The following is a 24,911-nucleotide window of genomic DNA, read 5'->3' on the forward strand; positions in this document are numbered from 1 at the left end:
TACCCGTGATTTGAAAACCTGCCCTTGCAGCACGCTTCTAACAGATCTTTTTTTTTTTTTGGGGGGGGGAAGCCTGAACACTGCTTTGGAGGATTACTGCCAGATACCAGTTCTCGTTCGACAAACTTAAGATAGACAATGCTTATTGCCACTGTCCTCCCTGCATGTCTGCCGAGCCAGACAAAAACCTGCTGAATGCGCGTTAAGGTGCAGGTTTGCACCTGCCCGTGAAGTGCCCAGGTACCAGCTCACCTTCGCTGCCAGGATCACCTAACGTGGTCCCAGCCACCTTCACTGGTTCCAGGTCCTGTTGCTAGCAGCTGAAGTAGGAAATCGGCCTTTCCTCACAGAACGTTGCGGCAAGCGTGAAGGCTTTTCCATTATGTTAAGCTAACTTGATTTGAAAAGAAAAGTCACCCCCCTTTTGATCTATCTATCACAATGGGGCTAATGCTCAGTTTGGTGAAATGCTGTACAATCACCTCAAACATGAGTGGCACGTGTAAATATTAACTGAAAGTTTTTTTTCGAGTATGGTTTTCAAAACTGAAAGATCACCCTGCTTATAAGCCAAGCATAATTGTAGCGCTGTTATTCAAGTGACTTGAGCCTTCTGGAGGAGGCAAGGTGAGAAAAGCACCGCCAAAGGCATAAATCGGAAGAAAACAGGATCAAGCTTTAAGAACACTGCTGGTTCTGCAGCATTACCCTGAGAAATAAGGGACTGTGATCACACAATCTTCATTACTGTATGTAAAAGCAAGGCGACTTCTAGAAACTTTCTGGCTGCAGTTTTTCAAGTCAGTCCCGTCTTGCAGATAGTGTTTTAACACAGTCACCGTGGGGAGTGTGGGGGGAGAATGGAATGCAAAAGTGTTTAACAGTTACAAAAGAAACTGTGCAGTTTGTACAAACAGTCTGATCACAAGAGAAGCAGAATTGCTCAAGGACGTTTCAAATGGCATTGCTGGTAAATCTGATCTAATCATCTAACTCCTACATTGCTCTATCCTCAAATTCCACCAACATCAAGTCCAGTCTTTATCATGACACTGATAAAGGTACTGATCCTAAGTACCAGGACAAGAAAACAGTACGACAAAATAAGACTGCCATGATACATGGAATGATGAAAGGTGTCCTTGTTTCTTGCCAACTACTGAATTGATTTGCTGAATTCCAAGGAAAATATTTAAGGGCTTCAGACAAGAAGAAAAGAGGGCACAGGAAGACTGTAACCAGCTGTAAGGTAACTACTTCTGAAGACCTATGTTATTATCCTGTTGACAGGTTTTCACTGAAGACAAGAGATTGTTTTCTTTGCAGTATTAAGACCCCCACATGCATAATTCTTTCTTAAACACACTCTTTCTCTTTCCAGTCAAGAAGTCTCAATTCACAGTTTGTTTCAGCAATGTGCTGTGTCCCAGACTACTGTCACAGTTTAGCATTCTAAACCTGGACTGCTTCCTTGGGTAAGACAAAAAAGTGTAGTTGGCTACAGTACACCTACAGCTGTGTTATGGTATTATGAAAAAAATCAAGTAAATGACAGAATAATGTATCTTGAAGAAGTGAAGCTTACCTGTGTGCCAGGATGCTCACTGGTTAACTACTTTAAGCTTCAAACTATTGCGTTTGCAGTTATTCATATAAAAAGTACAAAAAATTTATTTTACAGTGTGTTTTTTGAGTCTTCCCAGGAAACAGAAAAGTGTCTACAATTTTTTCCCCTATTTCTCACTGTCGATTTCTCTCCTTAAAAAAATAACTTGACATAAATTTAAAACAGTAACATCTATTTGCTCTGATTCATTAAGTTTAGAAATCAGATTTGTATGCTGAGACATAATACAAAAACTGTTTATTTCTATTATCTAACAAAGTGTGCAAAAAACATGACTTCATGTTGTTTTTTACTCCCTGTAATAAAAATAGAATTGTTTTTCATTCAAGGAGTCTTCAAGCTACATTTGAAAGAAAGAAAAATATTTTTCAATTGATTATTGTCCTGATTTCAGCTAGGTCAAAGTTATTTTCTTCTCAGTAGCTGGTACAGTGTGTTTTGGATTTAGAGAATAATGTTGATAACACATTGATGTTTTAGCTGTTAAGTAGCGCTTATCCTAAGTTAAGGATTTTTTCAGTTTCTCACACTCTGCTGAGGGAGCATGGCCAGGACAGCTGACATGAACTAGCCAGAGAGATATTGCATACCATAGAACATCACGCTCTCTATATAAACTAGGTGGTGTTGGCCAGGAGGGGCCAATCACTGGTCAGGCACTGGTCAGCAGGTGGTCAGCAACTGCATTGTGCATCACTTGTCTTTTCTTGTGTCCGTCCCCCCACCCTCTTTTCTTTTTTTTAATATTCCTTTTAATTACAATTATTATTGGTTTTATTATATTTTATTTTACTTTAGTTATTAAATAGTTCTTGTCTCAACCCACGAGTTTTACTTTTTTTTCCCCAATTCTTCTCCCCATCCCACTGGGAGGGGGGGGAGTGAGCGAGCAGCTGTGTGGTGCCTTGTTGCTGGCTGGGCTTAAACCACAACAATTACGTTTGCATTCCAATATAAACTATTTCCATTACCCACTGCTAACAAGAAATTATAATCATGATGTTCCATTTGTAAGAGATTAAGCATGGAACATATCCAGACTTCTGTTTAATTAACACCAAGTACAGATTTCCATTATTTTCACATATACAGCAAAAATTCAAGTCCTTGTTTCCTTTATAAAAGCACCTTGATCCTATTTTAATATAGTGCTTAAAAAAATTCAAATATATAGTACATTTGTTTCTGTACATGTATGTGCAAGATCTGCTGTCAAAAAAAACGAGTATGGAATCCTACAGCTTCACTGTTTGCACCTCTTTTGGTGAACACAACTTTCTATCACATGATATAAGTACCATCTTTGTAGTATTTCATGGATTCTAGCTGCTGAGTCATTGCAAGGACATCCTGAAATCCTGTACTGAGTCCAGACATGTGTTGAAAATAAGCTTCCTTCTCCACTTGGACAGTTAGGTTGTTTACGCCAGCATCTTTCAGAATTGCTGTAACCTGAATAGAACAGTATGGTTAACATTAGTATTACACTTAATATGCATCTCACAGTAACTTGCAGTATTCTGGCTCTGAAATACTGTAGATTAAAAAAAAATCATCATGAAGCATTCAATTTTCTGGAAAATTGAGCTTCAGAGGGTATAGCTTTGCAACTTCTGCATAATGGGTAATTCTCAGTGTCTTGCATAAGTAAATAACCACCTTTTTAAGGAAAAGAAAACCCCAAGGCAGACAGATATTAGCAAGCCAGTTATAAACCCACGATTAGCATCCCTCTATCCCTACTGTTTAGTGCCTGTTTTGTAGCATGAAATCCACCTCCTCCTCCTTGTCTCAGAGCACATGTAGTGCCACTTTCAACAGTGAGAAAAAAAATGTCCATACTTTTTTTTTGGGTAGGTGTTTTAGCAAACAACTCTTTATGCAGCTAATTCCAAGCTAGCAGGCAAGAGGAAGTACAGCATTAGAGACTAGCTCCAAGACATTAATTAAAACCTACAAAAATAATCACAAACAGCAGCTTCAAACTTCAGCCTCTGAAAAAGGGCTACAGAGTAAGAAATTAAGACATTAGGTCTAAAAACCTTGTACCTTACCTGCTGTACAATTCTCTGTTCCATCACATCTGATACCACCTGCACATGTATTGTACCTGCCACAACACTTGCAGAGTGACACCAAAAATGAGGATCTCTGTAAGATATGACTCCCTCTATTTTTTGAATCTGTAAAGAAATTACATTAGCAAAAATTAATTTAAGAACACATTTTAAACTTGTGTATGTAAATGGATGTCAGTGGCCAAATATTTCACAGGGAAACAATGCTGTATAACAAAGCAGCTTTCCAGCTAAGCTGTTATTCAGAAGTATGTAGTACTGAAAGGTGACCTTGCTATTACTGTCAAAGACAAGAAGCTAAAAGTCAAACTAAATGAAAAACCTAGCACAGTGCAATGCTAAATAGGAAGAGAAAAAAGTCGTTCAGTGTACAGATCACAATAACATCAATGTATAGACCAACCAGAAGGCTGGCTGGGCATTTAACAATTTCTAGGGCATCTGTTACCTCACTATCCAGGACAAGCAGCTATTTGGTCATCATAGCTGCACTTAATTCAGAGACATAGTATCTTCCCATAATTTTATCATTTTAGTTAATTGATCTTTGTACTGGATCTGGCCGGGATGATTTGAACTCTTTTCACAACAACCTGTATGGTGCCGTGTTTTGAATTTATGCCTAAACAGTTCTGATAGCATGCTGCTGTTTTGGCTGTTGTTGAACAGTGCTTGGGCACTGTCAAGGCTTTCTTTTTCCCACTCTACCCGTGCCCTGGTGAGTAGGCTGGAGGTGGGTGAGAATTAGGGAGGGGAAACAGCTGGGAAAGCTGACCCAAGTTGGCCAGAGGGAAACTGCATGCCATGTAACACCATGCTCAGCAGTAAAAACTGGGGTAGAGGAAGAAGGGGGTTTTTTGGCTTCCAAGGTGGCTGTTGCCTGGAGACTGATTGGGCATCAGTCTGCTTGTGGGAGGTGGTGCAGTGCTCCTCCCCCCCCCCTTCATTTGTTAAACAGCCTTTGTATTGCTCCCAGATTTTTCTTGTTTTTGCTCTTCCTTTTCTCTCCCTTGTCCCACCAGCAGTGGTGGTGGTAAAGTGGGGAACAAGCAAGTGGCTGTGTGGATGCCTGGCTGCTGGCAGGGGTCAACCTACAGCAAGCATATTGTTTTACTCTGATGTATTTTTTAAAATGCTTTTTCTATTATCTTTGAATGAATTAGATCTTTCACTGTTTTCAAAAAGTACTTTCTTCTTCCTCGGTCTCCCAGAATTGCTTCCTTCCTTTGACAATCCACTATTGTAAAAAAGTGAAACCCCACTCTGCACCTCACTTTCCTTTCGCTAAGCAAGCCTCTCCCGGCCAACTTCCATTTATTCTTTTCTTTCTCAAGCAGACAAGAACACATCTCCCTCTCTACTAACTGACAGGACACCACGATAGTGTTCCTTGCTGCCTCTAGTTGATGGCATCCTCAACGAACACGTAACTAGTTCTTTGACAGAGAGGTGTTTCCCACACTGCGGTCTGCACTATGATTCTGGGCAGGAACTTCAAATGAGCCAACAGTGAAGACTAAGTACAGCCTCACAGTAGATACTGTACTGCAGCAGACAGGAAAAGAATGGACTAGAATGAAAAAGTAATTAGAAAAAAAAGCTGTACTTTTTCCATCTCACCTACTGTGAACCAGCATGCCACACCTTCATGGTGTGGACAAGTAAGAAAACCTGCAATTACAGGCTCAAGATATAATCCTGTAGCCTGAACTGTACACATCAAGTTTAAAAAGGCCACAAGCTTTTGGGAATTGCTACCTTACTTTCTTAGTGCTAAGTACCTTTCCTGCACTGTTACTGTAATTGTCTGAAATGATGAGCTACCCATAAAAGCAAAAAACAGTACAAGTTTTTTTAGCTGCAAAACAACTTTCATCAGTAGAACTCCTAATCGTCTCACATATCTGCAAAATAGATTTAAAACAACCCGAGACATTAAGTTGTCTAAGACAATGGAAGCTGTCAGATTGAACTACTTGAGTTCAATAATTATTAAAAAGTTTTAGCTTTGTATGTTTGCGTATGAAAACATTTAGAATTGTAGTTCTGACCTTTTCTAAAGCTGCATGCAGATCTTTCTCCTGTTCTGGAGGTATCCTCAACAAAAGCACTTGACAGGCATCTTTCAATAGTGGGATAACACTAAGAAAAATCAATGTAGCAATAAAAAGAGAGCAGAGTGGATCAGCTATGAGCCATCCAAATTGCTGAATAAATATCGTTGATACGATAACACCAACACTGCCAAGAGTGTCTGCTAACACATGCAGAAACACACCTGAAAACAAAATGAACTGAGTGATTAAGTTGAACAGCTCTGTTTAAAATATACATATATGTTCAACAGTGGAAACACAGTAGGGTTTATTAAACATAATAAACACCCCTCAAGCTAAACAGAGGCAATTAGCTGCCTAACCTGGTGCAAAATTAAACAAAACATTTAGCTTTTCTAATATTTAATTACAAATCAATGTAAAAACCCCATTTTTACTCCACAGTGCAATGATCTAGGCAAGCATTCACAGATTAAACCAAATGTGAAGAGTCTTTAAATTGTTAGTGGGATTTGTACTATATAGCATAATCATTTAACTGTGTATAGAGGGACTCATTGATCTGTAACAGAGGATAAGATCAGTGCAAATGCATTGGCCTGCTCATGTGGACAGACAATAATATGTCATTTGTTTTTTGTATGCCAGTTCTGCTCCAATTTTATAAGACTGTCTGTCTGCCACTGCTATGAATTTTATACTTTATACTGCTTTAAGGATGGGTAGCATTCTCAATGTACACTCTATGGGCATAAAAAAATAATCTCTAACCTTTTGTAAGATTAGTGCTAGTTAAGTGTCAGGATTTGAAAGAATACTCTAAGAGTATGGACAGACCTCACAAAAATGCCAGACAACAGAATAGCCAACTGAATTAGGAAGTAATATAACCAATGAAATATGAGACTATTCGCTAAAATGCTTATGCTCTGACAAGCTTACGCGAACAACTCATTCCTTTATAGATTTTTTTATAAGCCAGGTGGTCGGTAAATAACTACTTTCTAACTGCTAGGGGAAAAAATTCTAAGAAGTAGCTATGCTGAAATTTTATATATATTGCTCTTCTCAGTTAGCTTCTGAATTTAGATTTGAAAAAGAAAGTTTCATCTTTACCACCGTTATCTTCTGAATCACAAATAGAAGCATATTCTAGGTTGCTGGCCTGCATTTGTTCTGTTTCTTATCCCCTCCTCCAGTGTTTTTTTCAACCAGCTATCATGTGATACCTAGAAGCATGGTAATACCTTTATAGATAGAGACCTTGTACTTTCATTTCTAGATGGAACTTAGAAACAAGGACTTTAAGCTTATTCAGTAAGGTGTACAATGACTACTTATTAATCTTAGTGAAGGCTGTAGATTAATGCTTTTTATTGGTCCTTAAGTATTACCCACACCTAAGAAAGCCTTGCAAAGAAACGTTTCAAGTTATGTTTCTTCAAAGCCATAAAAAAGAAATGTTTCAAGTTGCGTTTCTTCAAGTTGAACTCATTAATGAAGAAACAGTTTGAGAAATTCATGTATACCATGTTAAATGGCTGTCAGATCACTTCTGGAGACAGATTTTAAGAATGATGCATAGTACTGGGTCTGATTCTGAGAATCTTCAAAGCCTGCTGGAAATCACATACATCATTTATGATTCAACAATCTGTACTTGCCTCTCATGTTGGTATTCATGCCTCCTCCAGAAGTCCCGTGGGAATGTCCATGACTGTGCCCATGGTCACTGTGGGAATGGCTGTGCCCATGGCCATGGCTGTGCCCGTGGTGAGAATGGCTGTGATCGTGTGAGTGACAACCTCCCCGAGAAACCCCATGGGAGTGTGCGTGGCTAAAGGCACAGATACCAACAAGGTTTACGATCAGTCCTCCAACAGAGACTGGCTGTGAGAGGGAGAGAAGTCTTTAACTTCACTACATCTGCCCAGAAGTTCGTTTATTTTCTAGAACATGGTAATCAGAAACACTGTGCACCTAATTAAGAAAAACTGTGGAAGCATTAACATCAACAGGATTATTCTAATATGGATTCCTCATCATATTCCTTTCAGTATACAAGCTGGTTTCAAAGGAATTTTCCTTCCCTCTCAAAAAAATCCAATTCTCCCCAACCTTCCCAAAAACCCCACCCAATAACCACCACCAAAACGCAAAACCTGGTATCCACAAATTAGGACAAGATAGCAAATTTAGTTTTAAGAAGGGGTGATTGATTTTATCTATTTTCATAAAGAGGTAAAGTGTTTTGAATACAAGGTTTGCTTTGCTTTCATTGGCCCTCCCCTTCCCCCCCTTCTATATTGTATCTAGGACACGCACACTCATCTAAAATTGTACTTAACTGAAGACAGCAACTGCTGCTTTACTGGTCGAGTTCTGCTTTTTATCTATCCGCCTATTTTTCTACTCTTCTCTTGAAAAACAAGCAAAGCATAGGAGTAATTCCAGCTAACAGAGGAATTAAGCAAGTCCTAGTCAGGCGTTATTAGACCTTTCCTTGGCTATGCAGACTGTGCTTATATAGAGGGGGCAACCCTTCCCTCCCCCAAGAAATAAAATCAGTAGTAAAAATGAAGCAAGTATTGAAGATTAAAAAGAAAAAAAAAATCAGGTCCCAGTTCCAGCAGTGCACATTTCTAATTGTGCCTATATAAAAATCTTTCTCTTTGTTACCGAAGAGAGCAGGAGAGCACAAATTTGTGTGTGAGTGTGTGTGTGTGTGTGTGTGTGTGTGTGTTAAAGAAAACAAGTGAAGCTGGAAATGTGATAAATGAAGGCTTGGATGTGCAGAATTCCCCCCCCCAAAATACTTATTTGAAGAAAATTAACTACTGCATTTGAAAGAAATGGATGGAAGTTTGAAAATTTAAGTAGGGACCCCCTGAAGAGTCTGTGGAAGGTAGAGAGACACTGGTGTAGTTAAGATTAGCTATGCACAGCTTCAGGATTGTTTATGCCATACTAACACACTCAGCATTATGTTATGAATTCTGCCTGATTTTTGAGGTTTCTCAGAGACTAACACAAAATCTTTTCTGTAATAACTTACATTGGCATACATAACGACTGAACCAAATTTAGTCTTGTACAGATTATTTACTCAGTATCTTTTATTGTAGAAAGACCATCTAAAAAGATTACAGCTGTAACATCTTAGAAAAAATTCAATTTAACATAATTAAATTATATTCACCCCTATATATTTTCATATTTTAAAACTAGATGTAGTTTGGATTTTAAAATTAGAATATGTTAAAAAGTCAAGGCACAGTTTAGATTCGAGTATGCAACTTTAGTCTCCTAACTTTTTTTTTTTTTAATTAAGACAAACATAAATGAACCATTAACTGCCAAACAACACTGAAACAGAATGACAAAACTTACAGTTAGCATATTTGTATCTATGTCTGGAGGATCCACCAGTCTGGCCACCGATTCCATGAAGACAAAGAAAGCAATTACCATCAGAAAGAGGCCATTAATAAATCCAGAGAGAATTTCTACACGTCCATACCTGAAAGCAAACATATGTACTTTTAAGAGTGAAGAATGGGTACTCTGAACAAATTTCAAAGTTGTAATAAATAAAATTATAATACATTTAATACAGCATTAAGATTGCTTTGATTTTTTCCTCAATGCCACAAAATTGTGCCTTAATTTCTGGGTTATTTACTCTGACAAGGAGGAAGCTAGTTTGCAACTGTCCAAACACCAATAGTATAAAGGTATAATAATGTAAGTATTTTTTTATATATAGTGCACATTCAGGGCTTCAAACTGCTAAACTGCTATGCTATTTAGCCATACGAATTTTGATTATGTCAGCAGAATTGAAATCCTCATATGAACACTGACTTTGAACATATATTTTTGTTTGACATATACAGAGTGAGGCAATTTCTAAATAATATTCAAGTGATAAAGTTTTATTTGTAAAGATAAATGAAAATTACATTTCAGACACTTTTTTGCAGGGGTAAGAGGGGAATAGCATGACCACAAACGGAAAAGAAGAGACATAGCAAAAACCCCACAGAAGCATGCAACACTAAAACATCTCAAACGTATCTTTAGAGCAGGACATTTTGAAAATGAGCAAGCAGAATAATTTTCAGATAGTCCTTCAAGAACCTAACATACATACCCATAGGAAAATATGCGAGTTGCTTTCCATCTTGTCATCAGAGCTGCAAAAAGCCCCATCACTAAGGCAGAACAATCAAAAAGCATGTGAAATCCATCAGAAATAAGACCAAGGCTATTGGTCCATACTCCATAAAAAAGCTCCACAAAAGTGAAAGCCTAAAACGAAAGGGAGTTTGAATTTTTCCTCAAAGATTAACTTGTACTTTAATGTCTTGGTAGCTAGCAGGAAACTCTTATCATAGAACACTTGATAGTTTTCAAAGGTATTGTTCAAAGTATTTCTAGACCATTTTCTTTCTCCTCCAACAAAACAGAAGCGATACATTCCAAGTCCACAAAGAGACATTTTTGAACCTACACTCCCAGAAGCCTTAGACCTAAGAAAACAACCCTCCACAGGAATAAATTTAAGTTTTCATTTAGAATTTTAAATTAACATTGTGCAGACAAAATTTTCAGCATTTTGTCATTAAACAATGTAACAACTCAGATCTGATCTATTATTAGTGTAAAAACAATGCTGTCTATGTATCTGTAAGAATTCTCTTCACCAATTAGTTGAGTGCTTAACCTTAGGAATTAGTTTTGAGAACAGTACCTGAGGAAATATTTTTAATACATACATTTTCCCTGTATGATTTACCATTATTAATTGGTCTGCCTATAAGCGTTCTTTTCCATCTTTTATACTCTATAATGGAATTTGTTAAAGTTATCACAGATACTTCAAGTTTCTCCCCATTTCATTGAATAATTGCCAAAGAATGAAGAGATCTTTGCAATGACGTTCTATCCATCTTGCTTACTGTATGATCTTTTCCTGTTCGAAAGAGAAGCTAGAAATAAACTAGCCTACTCCAAAATGGCACTAAGCAATCCCACACTTACTCTTCTGTTGTCCCCATCCTTGAAGGCCTCACTAGTTTCAGCTTATCTGCTGGTAACATTGAGATACCTCAGTCTTACATGTACCATCATACAAGTATTTACTTACTGGTATAATAGTTACCACATAGAACCAGTGCCGCAGTGTGACAACAAACCAAAGTGACCTGCCACTTACTGTAAGATTAGTGTTAAGAATCTTCTGTTTTAACATTCCATCTAATGAAACTACTCTATCAGGGGTCACTTTAAAAACAATCAATCATGAGGCCCTTTTAAAGAATAACTCTTCTTACTGTACTATGTATGTACTACTGTGGTTGGGTTTGACAAAAAAAAAACAACAGACACTTACCAGATTTAGGCACAAGAAATAGAAGATCTGCCTAGAATCATACTCCTCAAGGATTTGTTTCAGTGACTCCTTAATAAACCGGGGTAATGACTGAGAGCTCTGCTGTAATGCATCACCCATGAAGTTATAGAGAGGAGTGCCTTCAGGGGAATAGCCAATAAGGGTACCCTTCTGCCCTTTCCTGGAGGGGGAGGACAGGATATTGGCAGCTGCAAGGAAAGTATTGAAGTTTTTGTTGCTGTTTCTAAGCTTCACAGTAATTTTATAATGTGTTTTATCAGCAGTCAAAGCTTACATTAAATTTGCAGGCAGCAAAGTTATTGTCAACTTCATCCTGAGGTTTAGCATAAGATTTCATTGCTATGTAAGATTAGATCATCACTTTCACAACAGATCTATTGCATTCTTTTTTTTGTAGACAGACAGTAAGAGCACAAAATTGCAGGCCCTTTTTATCCAAAAGAATCCATAAAGGCTCATCCAAAAGAATTCTGCACACATCCATTTTCTGATTGGCTTCCTAGTCACACAGACAATAGATTTATCAAAAGATAAATAAGAATACGTACATAAAATGAAGAAGACAGCACTCACTACCACACCTCCAGAAAGAACATGCTCTGTGCTTTCATGGTGTGGTGGCTTATTCATAGCTCGAAGCTGGTCTGTTATTGGATGTGTCCAAAAGTTGCCAAAAAGCAGTGCGCTAATGAAAATAAGAAAGGATCCATATCGAGCACACGTGGAAGCTTCCATCTTGACAGAGCATATGGACTCAACGTAGAAATCCAGGATCACAACAAAAAAGATGACTGTTATGAAAGGCATGATGAGAGAAGACCAAGACTCTACTTTACTCTGCAACAAAAAATACATTTCAAACAGGATTGTTCACCATTAGGTGTGTATATACAGCATTAAATCTAGTTCACTTTCATTACAAATGTTTCCAGCAATCCACCAAAACATAAATACTTTCATACTTTAAATTTATCACATAAAACCAACACTCTAGCTATAGAAAGAGACATATAGTTAATATGCACTACAGTACCTTACTTTAAATACTTTCATGTGCTTAAAATCAATGCCATATGCAACGCCATGTTTGCAATGGTCTACTCTCCATAAGCATGCAGACATCACGAACATGTCTTTAATAATCTACTCCTCAGGAAAAAAAGAGCCCTGTATTTATATAGTCATTAATACTTGTGCTATGTTAGTACATGAATCCAGGATATAATATCTGAGCTAGAAAGATGAAATAAAGTTATCACACAGAAGAGGAAATTATGGTATCACACAGATATACATCAAAATATACAGGAAAAATTTCAAACAGAGCTTACTACAAAAATAAAGATGGCAACTTTGGTAATTGTAAAGATATTTTAAAAGTAAAGGAAAGATTTAAATTGTACTTCACAAGCAGAAGCATTACAAAAAATGATGTATTTTTGTACTTGCTATCTTACCTCTGTTGTCAGAGAAAGGACAATGACCCAGGGGCACAAGAGAAGGACGGAAACAAGATGAGACAAAGCTTGAAGACGCTTGGCTCCACCTACATCTACAGACAGTTTTCGGGAAGCCATGTGAAAACCAACCTTACAGCACAATGCCATTACCAGAAGCAGTACTCCTCCCTGGAAACACAGAAGGATCCTGTCAGCATGTCTTAAGAGCCAGATACCTCACTCCAAACAAAGTGACACTTACATGAAAAAAGATTAATATGCTTTCCTTAACTTATCAACAAAAGCCAAAGACAAGGTATTTCCTGTAATTGTTACTCTAGTTAAAAACAGTAACATAGCATACGTGGTTATACCTCAGCACTATTCACAACAGCCTACTATGACTTGAAGTTTAAAACTCTCAATAGTGTTAACTGGCATACAACAGCAGTGAATAGGTAGCAAACAGCATATGAAGAAAAAGAAAAATCACACAAAACTTGGTTTCCCATCTTCCATTATTAAAAATGTTGAAAGCATATGTAAACCCCAAAAGTGTCATGTCACCTTGGCCTCTAAGCCTTTCATAACCTTTTCATTCCCTTACCTTAATCGCACCATACCATATTTCTTCATAATATTTTCTTTCAGAATTGTTCTACAAATGAACAAGATACACAGACAGCATCTCATCTCCCTTTAGAACACACCTGCTTTGCACAGTTAACCAGTCTCTCTAACATTTGATTTATTTTTATATTAATACTTCCTCGGCTGCTCCATATTTTTTTTCTCCTGTTTTAGTCCTCAATGCAGCCACTTTAGCAACAAGACTAAGCTAACAGAACAGATCAATCAGATAGGTCAATCCCATATAGTAAGATTTTGATAGTTATTCATGCCACCAATTATAATGGGAGTATACTATGGAGAAGTATCAGAATCTGTGTCTTCAAATACAAGCACCTAATATAAAGGAAAGACTGGGGAAAGGTAAAGAAGCAGCAACAAAACACATATCCCAAAAGTGAGCAAGAAGCAGCTTATATGCAAAGCATTATGAACATCCAGGATACTGATGACACAATATACTTTATGATAATTTTAATAAGACTTTTTAGGTTACGCATTACAGTAAAGTCCTTCTCAGCTATACAAGTTGAATATTGTATGGTTTGGTTTGCTGTATTGAAGATGCTCATACTCAATCAGGATGTAAAAATTAAAGTGCTAGTTCCATTCCAATATGGAGTGCAGGTGTTGAACTTTTTGGTTTTGATTTATGCTTGATTAGTTCTGAGGTGGTGAAATTCTTACCTTCTATGAACCTACTAAAATACAAGTTATCTAGTTATTTACCTTGTGATCTGCAACACCTAGGAAAGCAATGATTGTATACAGAACATGGGTAAGAGCACTGTCATGATGCCCCTCAGCTAAATAAAAAAAAATTAAGGAAGAGCTTCATTTGATGATTTTTTTTTTTTTTAACCAAAGAACAGACAGAGGTAGAAGACAACCACAGAAAGCAGAAGTAAGCAAACTGAGCTTTAAGGTTTGTCAGATCCTTAAAATTTAGGAAAGATGAAAGTATTTCCACAGAAAAGAGTTAAAAATATTAAGGACAAGGGGGAAGAGTATTTTAAAACATGAGCACATTGTCATTGTTAAATACTGTACAGCAGCCATGATACAGGATTTATGTTAATTTTGGCAATGAGACTTTGAAAAATATACTCAACAGCATTAAAAATTAGATTGATTTTCACTAAAAGCCCTAAAACAGCGAGTTGTCTGAAATATCATCTATATCTTTCCAGTTTCTAAATATTTATACTTTAGAAAACAAAGAGCAATTGACAAGCATAATGCAGCAAATATTAAAATAACAATAGCTTTTGGGAAAAATACAAGGCAGTTTAACAATGAATTTACTCACTGAAAACTCAGCGAGTTAATCAATACTATTCCTGAATATACTACCTGCATCTGTAATTCCATGTTTTCATCCCTCCTTGAGAGAGTTTACTTTCACCTTATTTGTTTTTACTGTCCATCCTCAGATGTACCACTTTTTGCCAGTACACTTCACTACAATGAGATGACCTGTTGAAAACTTACTTCACAATCAATTTCAATTTACTCAGTGCGTTTGAACGCATGTTATCCAGCTTCCACTTGCAGCTTAAAGTCCATTGTTGTTGGAGCACTGCACGCTGTTTCACACCGCTTTTCAGCCTAGCAGATGAACTGAGACTACCACATTTGCAAAAGCACAAAACAATCTTTAAGCCACTCCACGGTATTTGAAAAGTCACAGCAGTCAGGTGAAGTCCCCAGAGACTCAAAAAAGGGAAACATCGCACCCATTTTTAAAAAGGGCTGAAGGAGAACCCAGGGAACTACCAACCTGTCAGCCTCACCTCTGTGCCTGGGAAGATCATGGAACAGATCCTCCTAGAAGCCATGTGAAGGCACACGGAGGACTGGGAATTGATTCCAGCCAGCCAGCCTGGCTTCACCAAGGACAAGTCTTGCCTGACCAACCTAGTGGCATTATATGATGGAGTGACTACCTCACTGGACAAGGGAAGAGCTATGGATGTCATCCATCTGGACTTCTGTAAGGCTTTTGATATGGTCCCCCACAACATCCTTCTCTCTAAATTGGAGAGATATGGATTTGATGGATAGACTGTTCAGCGGATAAGGAATTGGCAGGATGGTTGCATCCAGTGGGTAGTGGTCAACAGCTCAACATCCAGACAGAGATCAGTGATCAGTGGTGTCCCTCAAGGGTTCATATTAGGACCAGTACTGTTTAGTATCTTCATTGATGACATAGACAGTGGGATTAAGTGCACCCTCAGCAAGTTTGCAGATGACACCAAGCTCAGCAGTGCAGCTGACATGCCTGAGGGATGGGATGTCATGCAGAGAGACCTGGACAAGTTTGAGAAATGGGGCCCTGTGAACCTCAGGAGGTTCAACAAGGCCAAGTGCAAGGTCCTGCGCATGGGTCAGGGTATCAATACAGGCTGGGGAATGAAGGGATTGAGAGCAGCCCTGCGGAGAAGGACTTGGAGGTACTGGTGGATGAAAAGCTGGACGTGATCCAGCAATGTGCACTCGCAGCCCAGAAAGCCTACCGTATCATGGGCTGCATCAAAAGAAGCGTGGCCCGCAGAACGAGGGAGGTGATTCTACCCCTCTACTCCACTCTGGTGAGACCCCACCTGGAGTACTGCGTCCAGCTCTGGGGTCCTCAGTACAGGAAAGACATGGACCTGTTGGAGTGGGTCCAGAGGAGGGCCACAAAAATAATCAGAGGGATGGAACACCTCTCCTGTGAGGAAAGGCTGAGAGAGTTGGGGTTGTTCAGCCTGGAGAAGAAAAGGCTCTGGGGATACCTTATTGCAGCCTTTCAGTACTTAAAAGGGGCTTATAAGAAAGATGGGGACAAACTTTTTAGCAGGGCCTGTTGTGATAGGACAAGGGGTAATGGTTTTAAACTAAAAAAGGGTAGATTCAGACTAGATCTAAGGAAATTTTTATGATTAGGGTAGTGAAACACTGGCACAGGTTGCCCAGAGAGGTGGTAGATGCCCCATCCCTGGAAACATTCAAGGTCAGGTTGGACGGGGCTCTGAGCCTGATCTAGTTGAAGATGTCCCTGCTCACTGCAGAGGGGTTTGACTAGATGACCTTCAAAGGTCCCTTCCAACCCAAACCATTCTATGATTCTGTGATTCTACAAATATTTCTGGATATATGGAAAAGACTGCCAGCCAGGCTGTCAACCATTTAATGCACAGACTTAAGCTACAGACGTTATGTCTAGAATTTCTAAAAAAAAAGGAGAGCTGATCAAAAAAAGCTTCTAACAATCCAAAGTGGCCTGAGATGTGCAAATAGGCAGGGAGCCTTTAACTACAATTTAAAATCTATAGCTATGTTCTAAGTTCTGAAAGAAAGCAATGCTATTCATTCCACTGTAAATATCAGTATTTAGATGTAAAAGTAAAATCTTACATTATAATATTCTTGAAAGGTAAGATGCCTATTAGGAAAAATGCAAGCATATTTAATTCAGTGCACTCAACTTCACATTTTCTCTGTCCCAGTAATAATAGGCTCTTGCTCTTGCTCTTACACATATCAAGAAAGGATACGATGTTCTGCTATCTTAGCCATGAGGTCGTCATTATCAAAAAGTAGTAAGCAGATAACAGCTATGATGAAAAATGCAGCACCTCTTGTCTGTAAAAAACACAAAACACAAAAACACACCCCACATATTTTTATGTGCTGAAACAGATTAATCTAAAAAAATCCAGGAAATCAGTCCTCTCCCTCCCCTCCTCCTGATTAGTCTAAGCATATTTTAGTTAAGTAAGAAAAACATGAGGAAAAATATATTTTTTTTAAATTTTTTTAAAAAATTGACCCAGACAATATAATTTTATATTTATTCTGGCTCTCAGATTTACCAGATAACTCAGGGCAAATCACCACTGTAACAAGCTAGAAGCCTGTATCTTACAAACTTCAAGTGTGATTGCTTCCTTCTTCATGGTGTGTTTCTGCCTGTCAGAGTGCACAGGTACTTTAGCCTGATAATTTAATATTCTGTAGCAGCAAGGAGCCATAAACAAGATCTAGTGGACAAACTAGAATTCTGTCTTAGGGGAGAGGCGAAGGCTATAGCACTGTGCAAAGGCTCTAAGAAAGCAGAGCTCTGCAGTGCTTTTATAGGGATGGTACAGAGGTAGCTATGAAATCCCAGCTCCCAGAGCTTTCACCACCCTGATTTAAGACACTGCAATTTTGGTATTCATCATCTTGGCAATACACTGAGCTCTACAGCTAAAAAATACTATTACAGTTCATCTTCTGAAGCTAAATACAGCTATTACATTCTTGTTTTGGAAAGTCAGCTGACCTCTTTGCCACAGTTCACTTCAAAAAGCTGAAATACTCAAAGGACAGGGTTATCATTCCCTTGTTTCTGCTGTGTTAGATATGCAGCTTAACTGCCAAGCATGGCCCACCAAGACATAGATTGACAAAGAACCTCTCTGAAGGTCTACATCTACCTCTCGGGTGGCCAGCTGGAGAAAAAAATTGTCTTCCAGACGAAGAGCATCATGCTGGATGCCCTAAGCATCTCAATTTGAGGGGGGTGGGCATAGAGAGTCAGAGCAGATGACTGTGCTATTCAGTCTAAGGCCAGCCTAAAAGTGATTAAGGGACTCCAGCAGCAGTTATGATACAGTTTTCAAAACTCCCAGCCTGAGGCAGCACCAAAACCAGACTTTCTCTTACACAGCAAGTATTCTAGCCTCAGGCTTATGACATCATAAGGAATCTTCCTCCAACTCCACTTTTTTGAGTGGAAGTGGTCAAGACTCCTAGGTCCTGGCACAAGCTCATTCCACTTAGGGCTGATTAGGCATAGTTAGAGAACACCTTGCGAAATTGTGTGTAATGGGACTCAGACAAAGGATGTCTCAAGTACAGATCTCTAGTTAAGTGAAAGACTGGGCCCAAGTATTCAGCACACACAGGCTCATGCAGACCTTAAAGTACTTCGAGAACTTTTTGGCAGAAAAAAAGTACATGAAAAAGCTACAGACACTGAAGAGGCTAGGCAAGGATCTGGAGACTGTATTGCTGGACTTCAGTGCCTAAAGGCCAGGACCACTACACGCACATATGTCCTTTTGTCCGTTTGGACCCCAAATGCTGTTACAAAGAACGCTGAAGTGTAAAAATCATTCTCAAAGTTCTTTTCTGCTTTCAAACAGAAAAAATTCTCAGGTATCTGCCATGGATCTCCAACAGCTTCACCCACTGTTTCTCTCTTCATGCCATATTTATTATTTCAAGTAGTACATTTTATAATTTTACCACTAATTAAACTAAAAAAAGCACAGTTTCTATGAACATAGGTCCAAAACACTGTTTGTTCCTGGTAAAAAAGTACTTGAATTTATAGCATTCAGTATTTTTTACATTTGGTAAAACAAATTTTTAAATACCTTTGCTGGTCCTCCACCTGAGCCTGTGAACAAGACACTAAGGAGTGATAGCACAACCACATCACTGTGCTCAAACAGCAACAATGTCCTATAAAAAAGTGAAATAAACACTTATGTCCACTTATAAGTTTACCTCACAAGCTTAATATATACTATTTCAGCTAAAATTCAATGACACAGCAGTCAAAGATTTATCCTGTGATTTCAATAGCAAGTTTAAACAATTCAAAAGGATAAATGCAAATCTATTTGCCTTCATCAGCAATAGATCTAGCTGTGGACAGCTAGACGTATCACAAAACAAAGAACTTCCTAAATCAAGGAACAGATTAAAATTATTCATTTATAGATTACTTTAAATTGTACTTTCTTCTAGTAACACAACAAGATACTAACTTACTCAAAATGGAATTATTATTCCTATTACAATACCTCCTCTAAACCAAAGTTTCAGGCTCTCAGAAAAAAGAGGTCCTGTCCTGTATCCTGTTTATTGAGGTGTTAATGGTCTAGTAGTTTATGCAACCTCAGAACATCTTAATTGCTGAAAATAAGAAACTCTAACTTGCACACTATCTCCTTCAGATAGCAAAGGCTGACTAACAAGCTATATTGACAGCTTTTCAGGGTGGAACATGACAGTAATAATCGCTGTCAAGTTTACCAAATGCTTCTGCCTTCTCCACACAGCAATCCAGACTGCTGGGGTCCATGTTACTGGTTCTGTTTGGGAAGACTGCCAGCACCCAGAAAGGCACTACAGTATTAAGAACTCCTATTATTCTCAGGTGTGCCTTCTCCTGTGTAGAGGATAACACTTCAACTTCATAAAATGTATTATTTAAGGGTTTACCTTCCTCTCTCTAATGAAAGATGCTTTCTAACTGTGCTGGTTTTGGCTGGCATAGAATTAATTTTCTTCATAGTAGCTGGTATGGGGCTATGTTTTGAATTTGTGCTGAAAACAGCGTTGACAATACAAAGATCTTTCAGTTACTGCTGAGCAGTGCTTACACAGAGTCAAGGCCTTTTCTGCTTCTCAACCCACCCCACCAGCGAGTAGGCTGGGGGTGCAGCACAAGAAGCTGGGAGGGGACACAGCTGGGACAGCTGACCCAAACTGACCAAAGGGACATTCCATACCATATGACCTCAGGCTCAGCATAGAAAGCTGGGGGAAGAAGAAGGTGGGAGGGATGTTTGGAGTGATAGAGTCTGTCTTCTCAAGTAACCGTTACGCGTGATAGAGCCCTGCTTTCCTGGAGATGGCTGAACACCTGCCTGCCCATGGGAAGTGGTGAATGAATTTGTTGTTTTGCTTTGCCTACCTGCACAGTTTTTGCTTTACCTATTAAACTGTCTTTATCACAACCCACGAGTTTTCTCACTTTTAGCCTTCCGATTCTCTTCCTCATCCCACCTGGCAGGGAGTGAGTGAGCGGCTGTGCGGTGCTTAGTTGCTGGCTGGGGTTAAACCATGACACTAATCCATTAACCTTCATTTTTGGAAGTCTAATGTTATTCTGTTTTAGTTACTCAGTCAGCACTGTCAACAAACAGCACAAGTGATTTCACTCGGAGTATACGCACTGATGCCACCCAATTCCAACACAGCACAGGCATATGATTAGATAAAGCAGTGCCCTGCCACAAATGCAGAAATTGATTCTAGTTAGCTGGCACAGGAATACAAGCTGCTATCACTAGCTGTCAAGCCATAGACTCCCAACAGTTACATAAAAAATTGGGGTTACATTAATGAGACTAGGAAATGATGAAAGCCACAGTCAGTGATCTCGTATCATTCACATCAATAGGTTAAGTACTATCAAGACCTTCCTCTGGCATCTTGTCAAAGAATGAATGAAGAAAATTACAAATTCTACAGAAAATTACATGTAGCTTTTCCCAAGCACAACAGAGTTCACTGGAAAAAGCATAAAGATCCATTTAAAATTTCCAAAAATAGAGCAAGAGGCTGGCATCATGAGCTAATGGATACGAAACAAAAAAAACAAAGGAACAAGACAGGGCAAGATCACAAAAATTAGCTTAAAAAGATAACACATTGTTTACAGTTAATATATATTTACCTCAGTGGTCCACAAAGAGTAAGGCCAAAAAACCACAAGAGTGAAATGATAGATCCCACAACAGCATGCTTAAAAATTTTGATCCACTACAAAAGAAAGGTATTTCATTATAATTTTCTCCACTGTATCAGAATAAACACCTCACTATTAGCATTCTTCTAGCACAGCAGCTGTAGAAATAGAGGGAAAAACATATGCTCTGCAAGTTCTGCAAAATTTAGAGTACGAACTACTTTGCCAGGCAACTAAGGTTTCTTTGGACATATCATGAAGCAGAATTACTTATTTCTTTTCTACCACAGTACTAGATTCTATAGTATAGTCTGAGATGTCTTTAATAAGAAGCTTGAAAAAACGCTGAAAAAAATACAAGTCCATTTACCTGTCAAAGATGCTGTTTGTTTTCTAATCTATTTTATGTATCTGATAAATATATATAGAACTAGATAAAACATCCAAGATAAGGAGACTAAGACCTTAAGTCTACATACATTTATGCATGTGTTAAATTCTTTCTTCAGGATGCAGGTTATAATTCAGCTATTCAACACATTATTAACTCTAAATGCAATTTTTTTAAGAAAAGTAACTCATTTTGGAAATACATTAAACAAGACAAAGTACCTACAACAAACATCACATCCTCAAAATGCAGAATTTTAAAATTTTAAACAGGAGCAAAACAATACACACACAGATTTTTCCAAACACAAATCAAAGATGCAATTTACTCCTGTCCACACTTTAAAATTCTGCCATACATGTCTAATCAGAAAAGCAGCTGACATTCGTAACATTTCTCAGGCTATCCTTCAGATTCTCTCTACTTAGCACATACACTGATGACATCGTGCATGGATCAAGTTTTTGTGCACACAATTACATAAAACCAAGATGTATATGGAGCAAGTGAAAATTTCTTAAACAGCAGGTTCCAACCTGGCCCTACTCTGACACCTCAGGATACTGGGAACTCAACACAGGTTTGAAGAGCATAGACTAGCCCCTCATCACAATGCACCACACGAAAGCACTCTTTTGGCATGGGGAACATGACTGGAGCACTTCAACATTCTGGCAGTCCAGAAACTGCCCTTTGAAACTGTCAAAGTCAGCCAAGTAGACTAAGCTCTTCTTGCAAATCCAGTCCTCAGAACAGATGCTTGTATGGAGCCAAGGACCAATCTTTTCACAATACATGGCTAAAAATGCTGATTGTTTTTTACAGTGCTCTAGACACAAAGTTAGTTACATGCTGCTGGAAATTGCTATCACAACTTCCAAGTCCAGCAACCTTTGTTCCCCCTTCATTTTTGGCAAGAACCATGCTGTCAAGAATATCTACAAAGATGTGAATCATTATTACATGTGTCAACTCACCTGATGCTTGGTTATCACTTTTCCAGAAGAAAATGGTTTTTGAAACAAAACCATAAAAAATGCAGACCTGTTAAAAGAAGAAAGTTTTCTCTATTCGTGTATTAGCAGTCAGATTTTTATTCACACCAGCTCTAAATAACTAGGCCTCTCCTATCAGGCTCAGTTGACAACATGGCTTCTCTACATTTTTCATTAAAAGGCCACACTGACCACACCCACTGGTTTTATTTTCCCTCCTGTATTGCGTCAGAAACCAGTACAAAGGTCATGACAAGTGAACTTCAGTTCTGGTCAATTTTAAATGCAAGTTCTTCAGAGAATGGCTAATGAGAACTCTACCTATGATTTACAGAAATCAACATACTGATCTCAGAAATTCTGAGGAAAAATACTACTATGTTTTCTATTAGCAAGATACATACACCCGAAGGCTTACTCACATACAGAATGCCGAATACACAGCATGTTAGAAATGGTAAGGAACAGCACACATCTTCCTCAACTGGGACCAAGAGTAAGTGATGGGGAAAAACACTATAGTGCTTGGGAACATGCAAGTGAGATGCCCAGAAATGTAAACAAATTTGAAACAGAAGACAAAAATGAGGTTCCGAATGTTCCAGCTCTGCTCAGTTTATTACAGAAATGCTCTTCCACATCGTATCAGGTAAATGTGAAGCAGAATTGTGCCTGCAAAGATTGTTTCTGTGTATTTGCTATCAGTTTCTACACTTTAGATCTCAATCAAGGAAAAACAGCAGTTGAAGCTCGCAAGAACTAAAGGAATACAAATTATAAGGAAGAAAGCTTGTTTTCTACACCCTTCTTAAGAAAATTTGGACATGTCTGAGTTTCCCATGATCAGTACTGTCATAGTATTTTGAAGTAGCAAAAACACTGAAGTTTCTCAAGGCTAAAGCGGCCTTACGGAGATATCTGGATAGACTTGGAGAGCTGAGCAATCACCAGCTGTATGAAATTTAACAACAGGAAGTGCTGGACTCTGCACCTGGGACCGGGTAGTCCTGGTTACACATACAAACTGGGGGATAAGAGGATGGAAGGCAGCCCTGGGGAAAGAGATCTGGGGGTTTGGGTTGATGGCAAGTTGAACATGAGTCAACAGCGTGTCCTGGCAGCCAAAAGTGCCAACTGTGTCCTGGTGTGCATCAAGCACAGCACAGCTAGCTGGTCGAGGGAGGCGACTGTCCCACTTTGCACTGCACTGGTGCAGCCCCACCTTGAGTACCGTGTGAAGTTCTGGGTGCCTCAATGTAAGGACAGGAAACTGCTAAATGTGTCCAGAGGAGGGTGACCAAGATGATGAAAGGCCTCGAGAGCAAGATCTTAGGAGTGGCCTAGGTCACTTGTCTTGTTCAGCTTGGAGAAGAGAAGGCTGAGGGGTGACCTTATCACAGCCTACAGCTTCCTCAAGGAGGGCAGCAGAGGTGCTGATCTCCTCTCTCTGGTGACCAGCAATAGGAGATGAGGAGACGGAAAGAAGCTGTGTCGGGGGAAGTTCAGATTGAACGTTAGGAAGAGTTTTTTTATCGAGAGGGTGGTCAGTCACTGGGACAGGCTCCCCAGGGAAGTGATCATGGCACCAAGCCTGTCAGAGTTCAAGGAGTGTCTGGATGATGCTTTTAGTCACATGGCTTTGTGTTAGGTAGTCCTGCGAGAAGCAGGGAGATGGACTTGATGATCCTTATGGGTCCCTTCCAACTAGAAATATTCTACAATTCTGAAATTATAGTGAGCAGAGATATGAGAGAAAAACACTGCTATTTCCTGGATCCACTGGTACACCTTCTCTTCCTCGATTAATCTACAACAACATAGTGTGGGGTACAAGCTTGACGCTGACAGAGAACACCACGGACAAAGTGTGCCTGAACAGCGGCGGACAGGGCTTCACCCCCTGCACACTCACCCCAGCTGCACTATAAAGATAAACTGCACGAGGTGGACTGCTTTCAGAAGATCGTAGGATTCAAACAGCCCCACGGCTTTCAAAACCTTGGTGAAGCACAGCAGCACGATGTACCGCGTCAGCCTGTAAAAAGCGGAGAGGGCCGTTGGCACCTGCCACCACGCACACGCCGCTGCCTCCCGGGCCAGGGCCCGGTCGCGGTCCCAGGCCCAGGCCCCGCCGCCGGTCCCGGTCCCTCCCTCTCCTCCTCCCCAGCGGCCCTGCGCCTCCCGCGGAGGAGGCCGCCGGCTCCCGCCGCCCGCGGGAGGCCGAAGGGTGATGCTCGCTGCTCCCCAGAGGGAGGGACGGCGACGGGCTCGCCCCCCTCACCCGGGGGGGGCGGCCGCTCACCACCCCCACCCCCCTCCCGCCGCCGTTACCGGGCGCTGGGCACATCCACGGGCCCCAGCACGCCGCCGCCGGCCAAGGCCTGCCCGCTGTACTTCTCCTCCATGCCGGGGCGGGGCAGCGGGCGCGGCCCCACGCCCCTGCGAGGGGAGAGGTGCGAGGGAAGGGGTGCGAGCGCTCAGGCGCGGCGCGGCCCGCCTCCCCCGCAGCGGAGGCACCTCATCCTCCGCGGCCGGTAGGGCCGCCGCAGCGGAAAGGGAGCGGGAAGGCTGGCCAGGCCAGGCCAGCCCAGGCCAGGCCGCGCGCATGCGCCGGCGGCCGTGCGCAGGCGCCCTAGCGGCGGGGGCCGGCAATCCGCGGCGGGCGCCGGAAGCGGCGGAGGGGACGCGGGAAGGGCGGCGGCGTTGCCTTTCCCCGCGGGCGAGCCTTGGGCCGCGGCCCGTCGGTCCGGGCGGGTTCCGCT

General features: G+C 40.2%; 1 protein-coding gene across 2 annotated transcripts; it reads right to left on the reverse strand.

Annotated features, from left to right (window-relative positions):
* Window positions 1-39: 39 nt before the first annotated feature.
* SLC30A5 (solute carrier family 30 member 5) lies at window positions 40-24,731 on the reverse strand. Of its 2 annotated transcripts, XM_049795210.1 has the most exons (16): window positions 24,481-24,731; window positions 24,062-24,184; window positions 22,132-22,198; window positions 20,752-20,837; window positions 18,659-18,746; window positions 16,790-16,877; window positions 13,977-14,053; window positions 12,636-12,806; window positions 11,727-12,015; window positions 11,158-11,366; window positions 9,916-10,073; window positions 9,153-9,282; window positions 7,427-7,652; window positions 5,757-5,983; window positions 3,682-3,810; window positions 40-3,079 (listed from the first exon to the last, which is right to left on the reverse strand). In XM_049795210.1, the coding sequence occupies exons 1-16, from the start codon at window positions 24,552-24,554 to the stop codon at window positions 2,909-2,911; spliced, it is 2,313 nt and encodes a 770-aa protein (XP_049651167.1). In that variant the 5' UTR covers window positions 24,555-24,731; the 3' UTR covers window positions 40-2,908. The 2 variants fall into 2 exon arrangements, with proteins under 2 accessions (XP_049651167.1, XP_049651168.1); XM_049795211.1 differs by lacking the exon at window positions 5,757-5,983.
* Window positions 24,732-24,911: the final 180 nt, after the last annotated feature.

Source organism: Accipiter gentilis, chromosome Z (genome assembly GCF_929443795.1).
Source record: "Accipiter gentilis chromosome Z, bAccGen1.1, whole genome shotgun sequence".
Taxonomy (NCBI): Eukaryota; Metazoa; Chordata; class Aves; order Accipitriformes; family Accipitridae; genus Astur; species Astur gentilis.

Excerpts from the sequence above, each read along its gene's own strand:
- SLC30A5 (XM_049795210.1), bottom strand. The coding sequence starts at position 24,554 with ATGGAGGAGAAGTACAGCGGGCAGGCCTTGGCCGGCGGCGGCGTGCTG. Across the intron at positions 24,185-24,480 it reads GTGGATGTGCCCAGCGCCCG|GCTGACGCGGTACATCGTGC; the intron begins GTAACGGCGGCG and ends CGCTTTTTACAG. Across the intron at positions 18,747-20,751 it reads ACTCTTTGTGGACCACTGAG|GACATTGTTGCTGTTTGAGC; the intron begins GTAAATATATAT and ends ACTTTTTTATAG.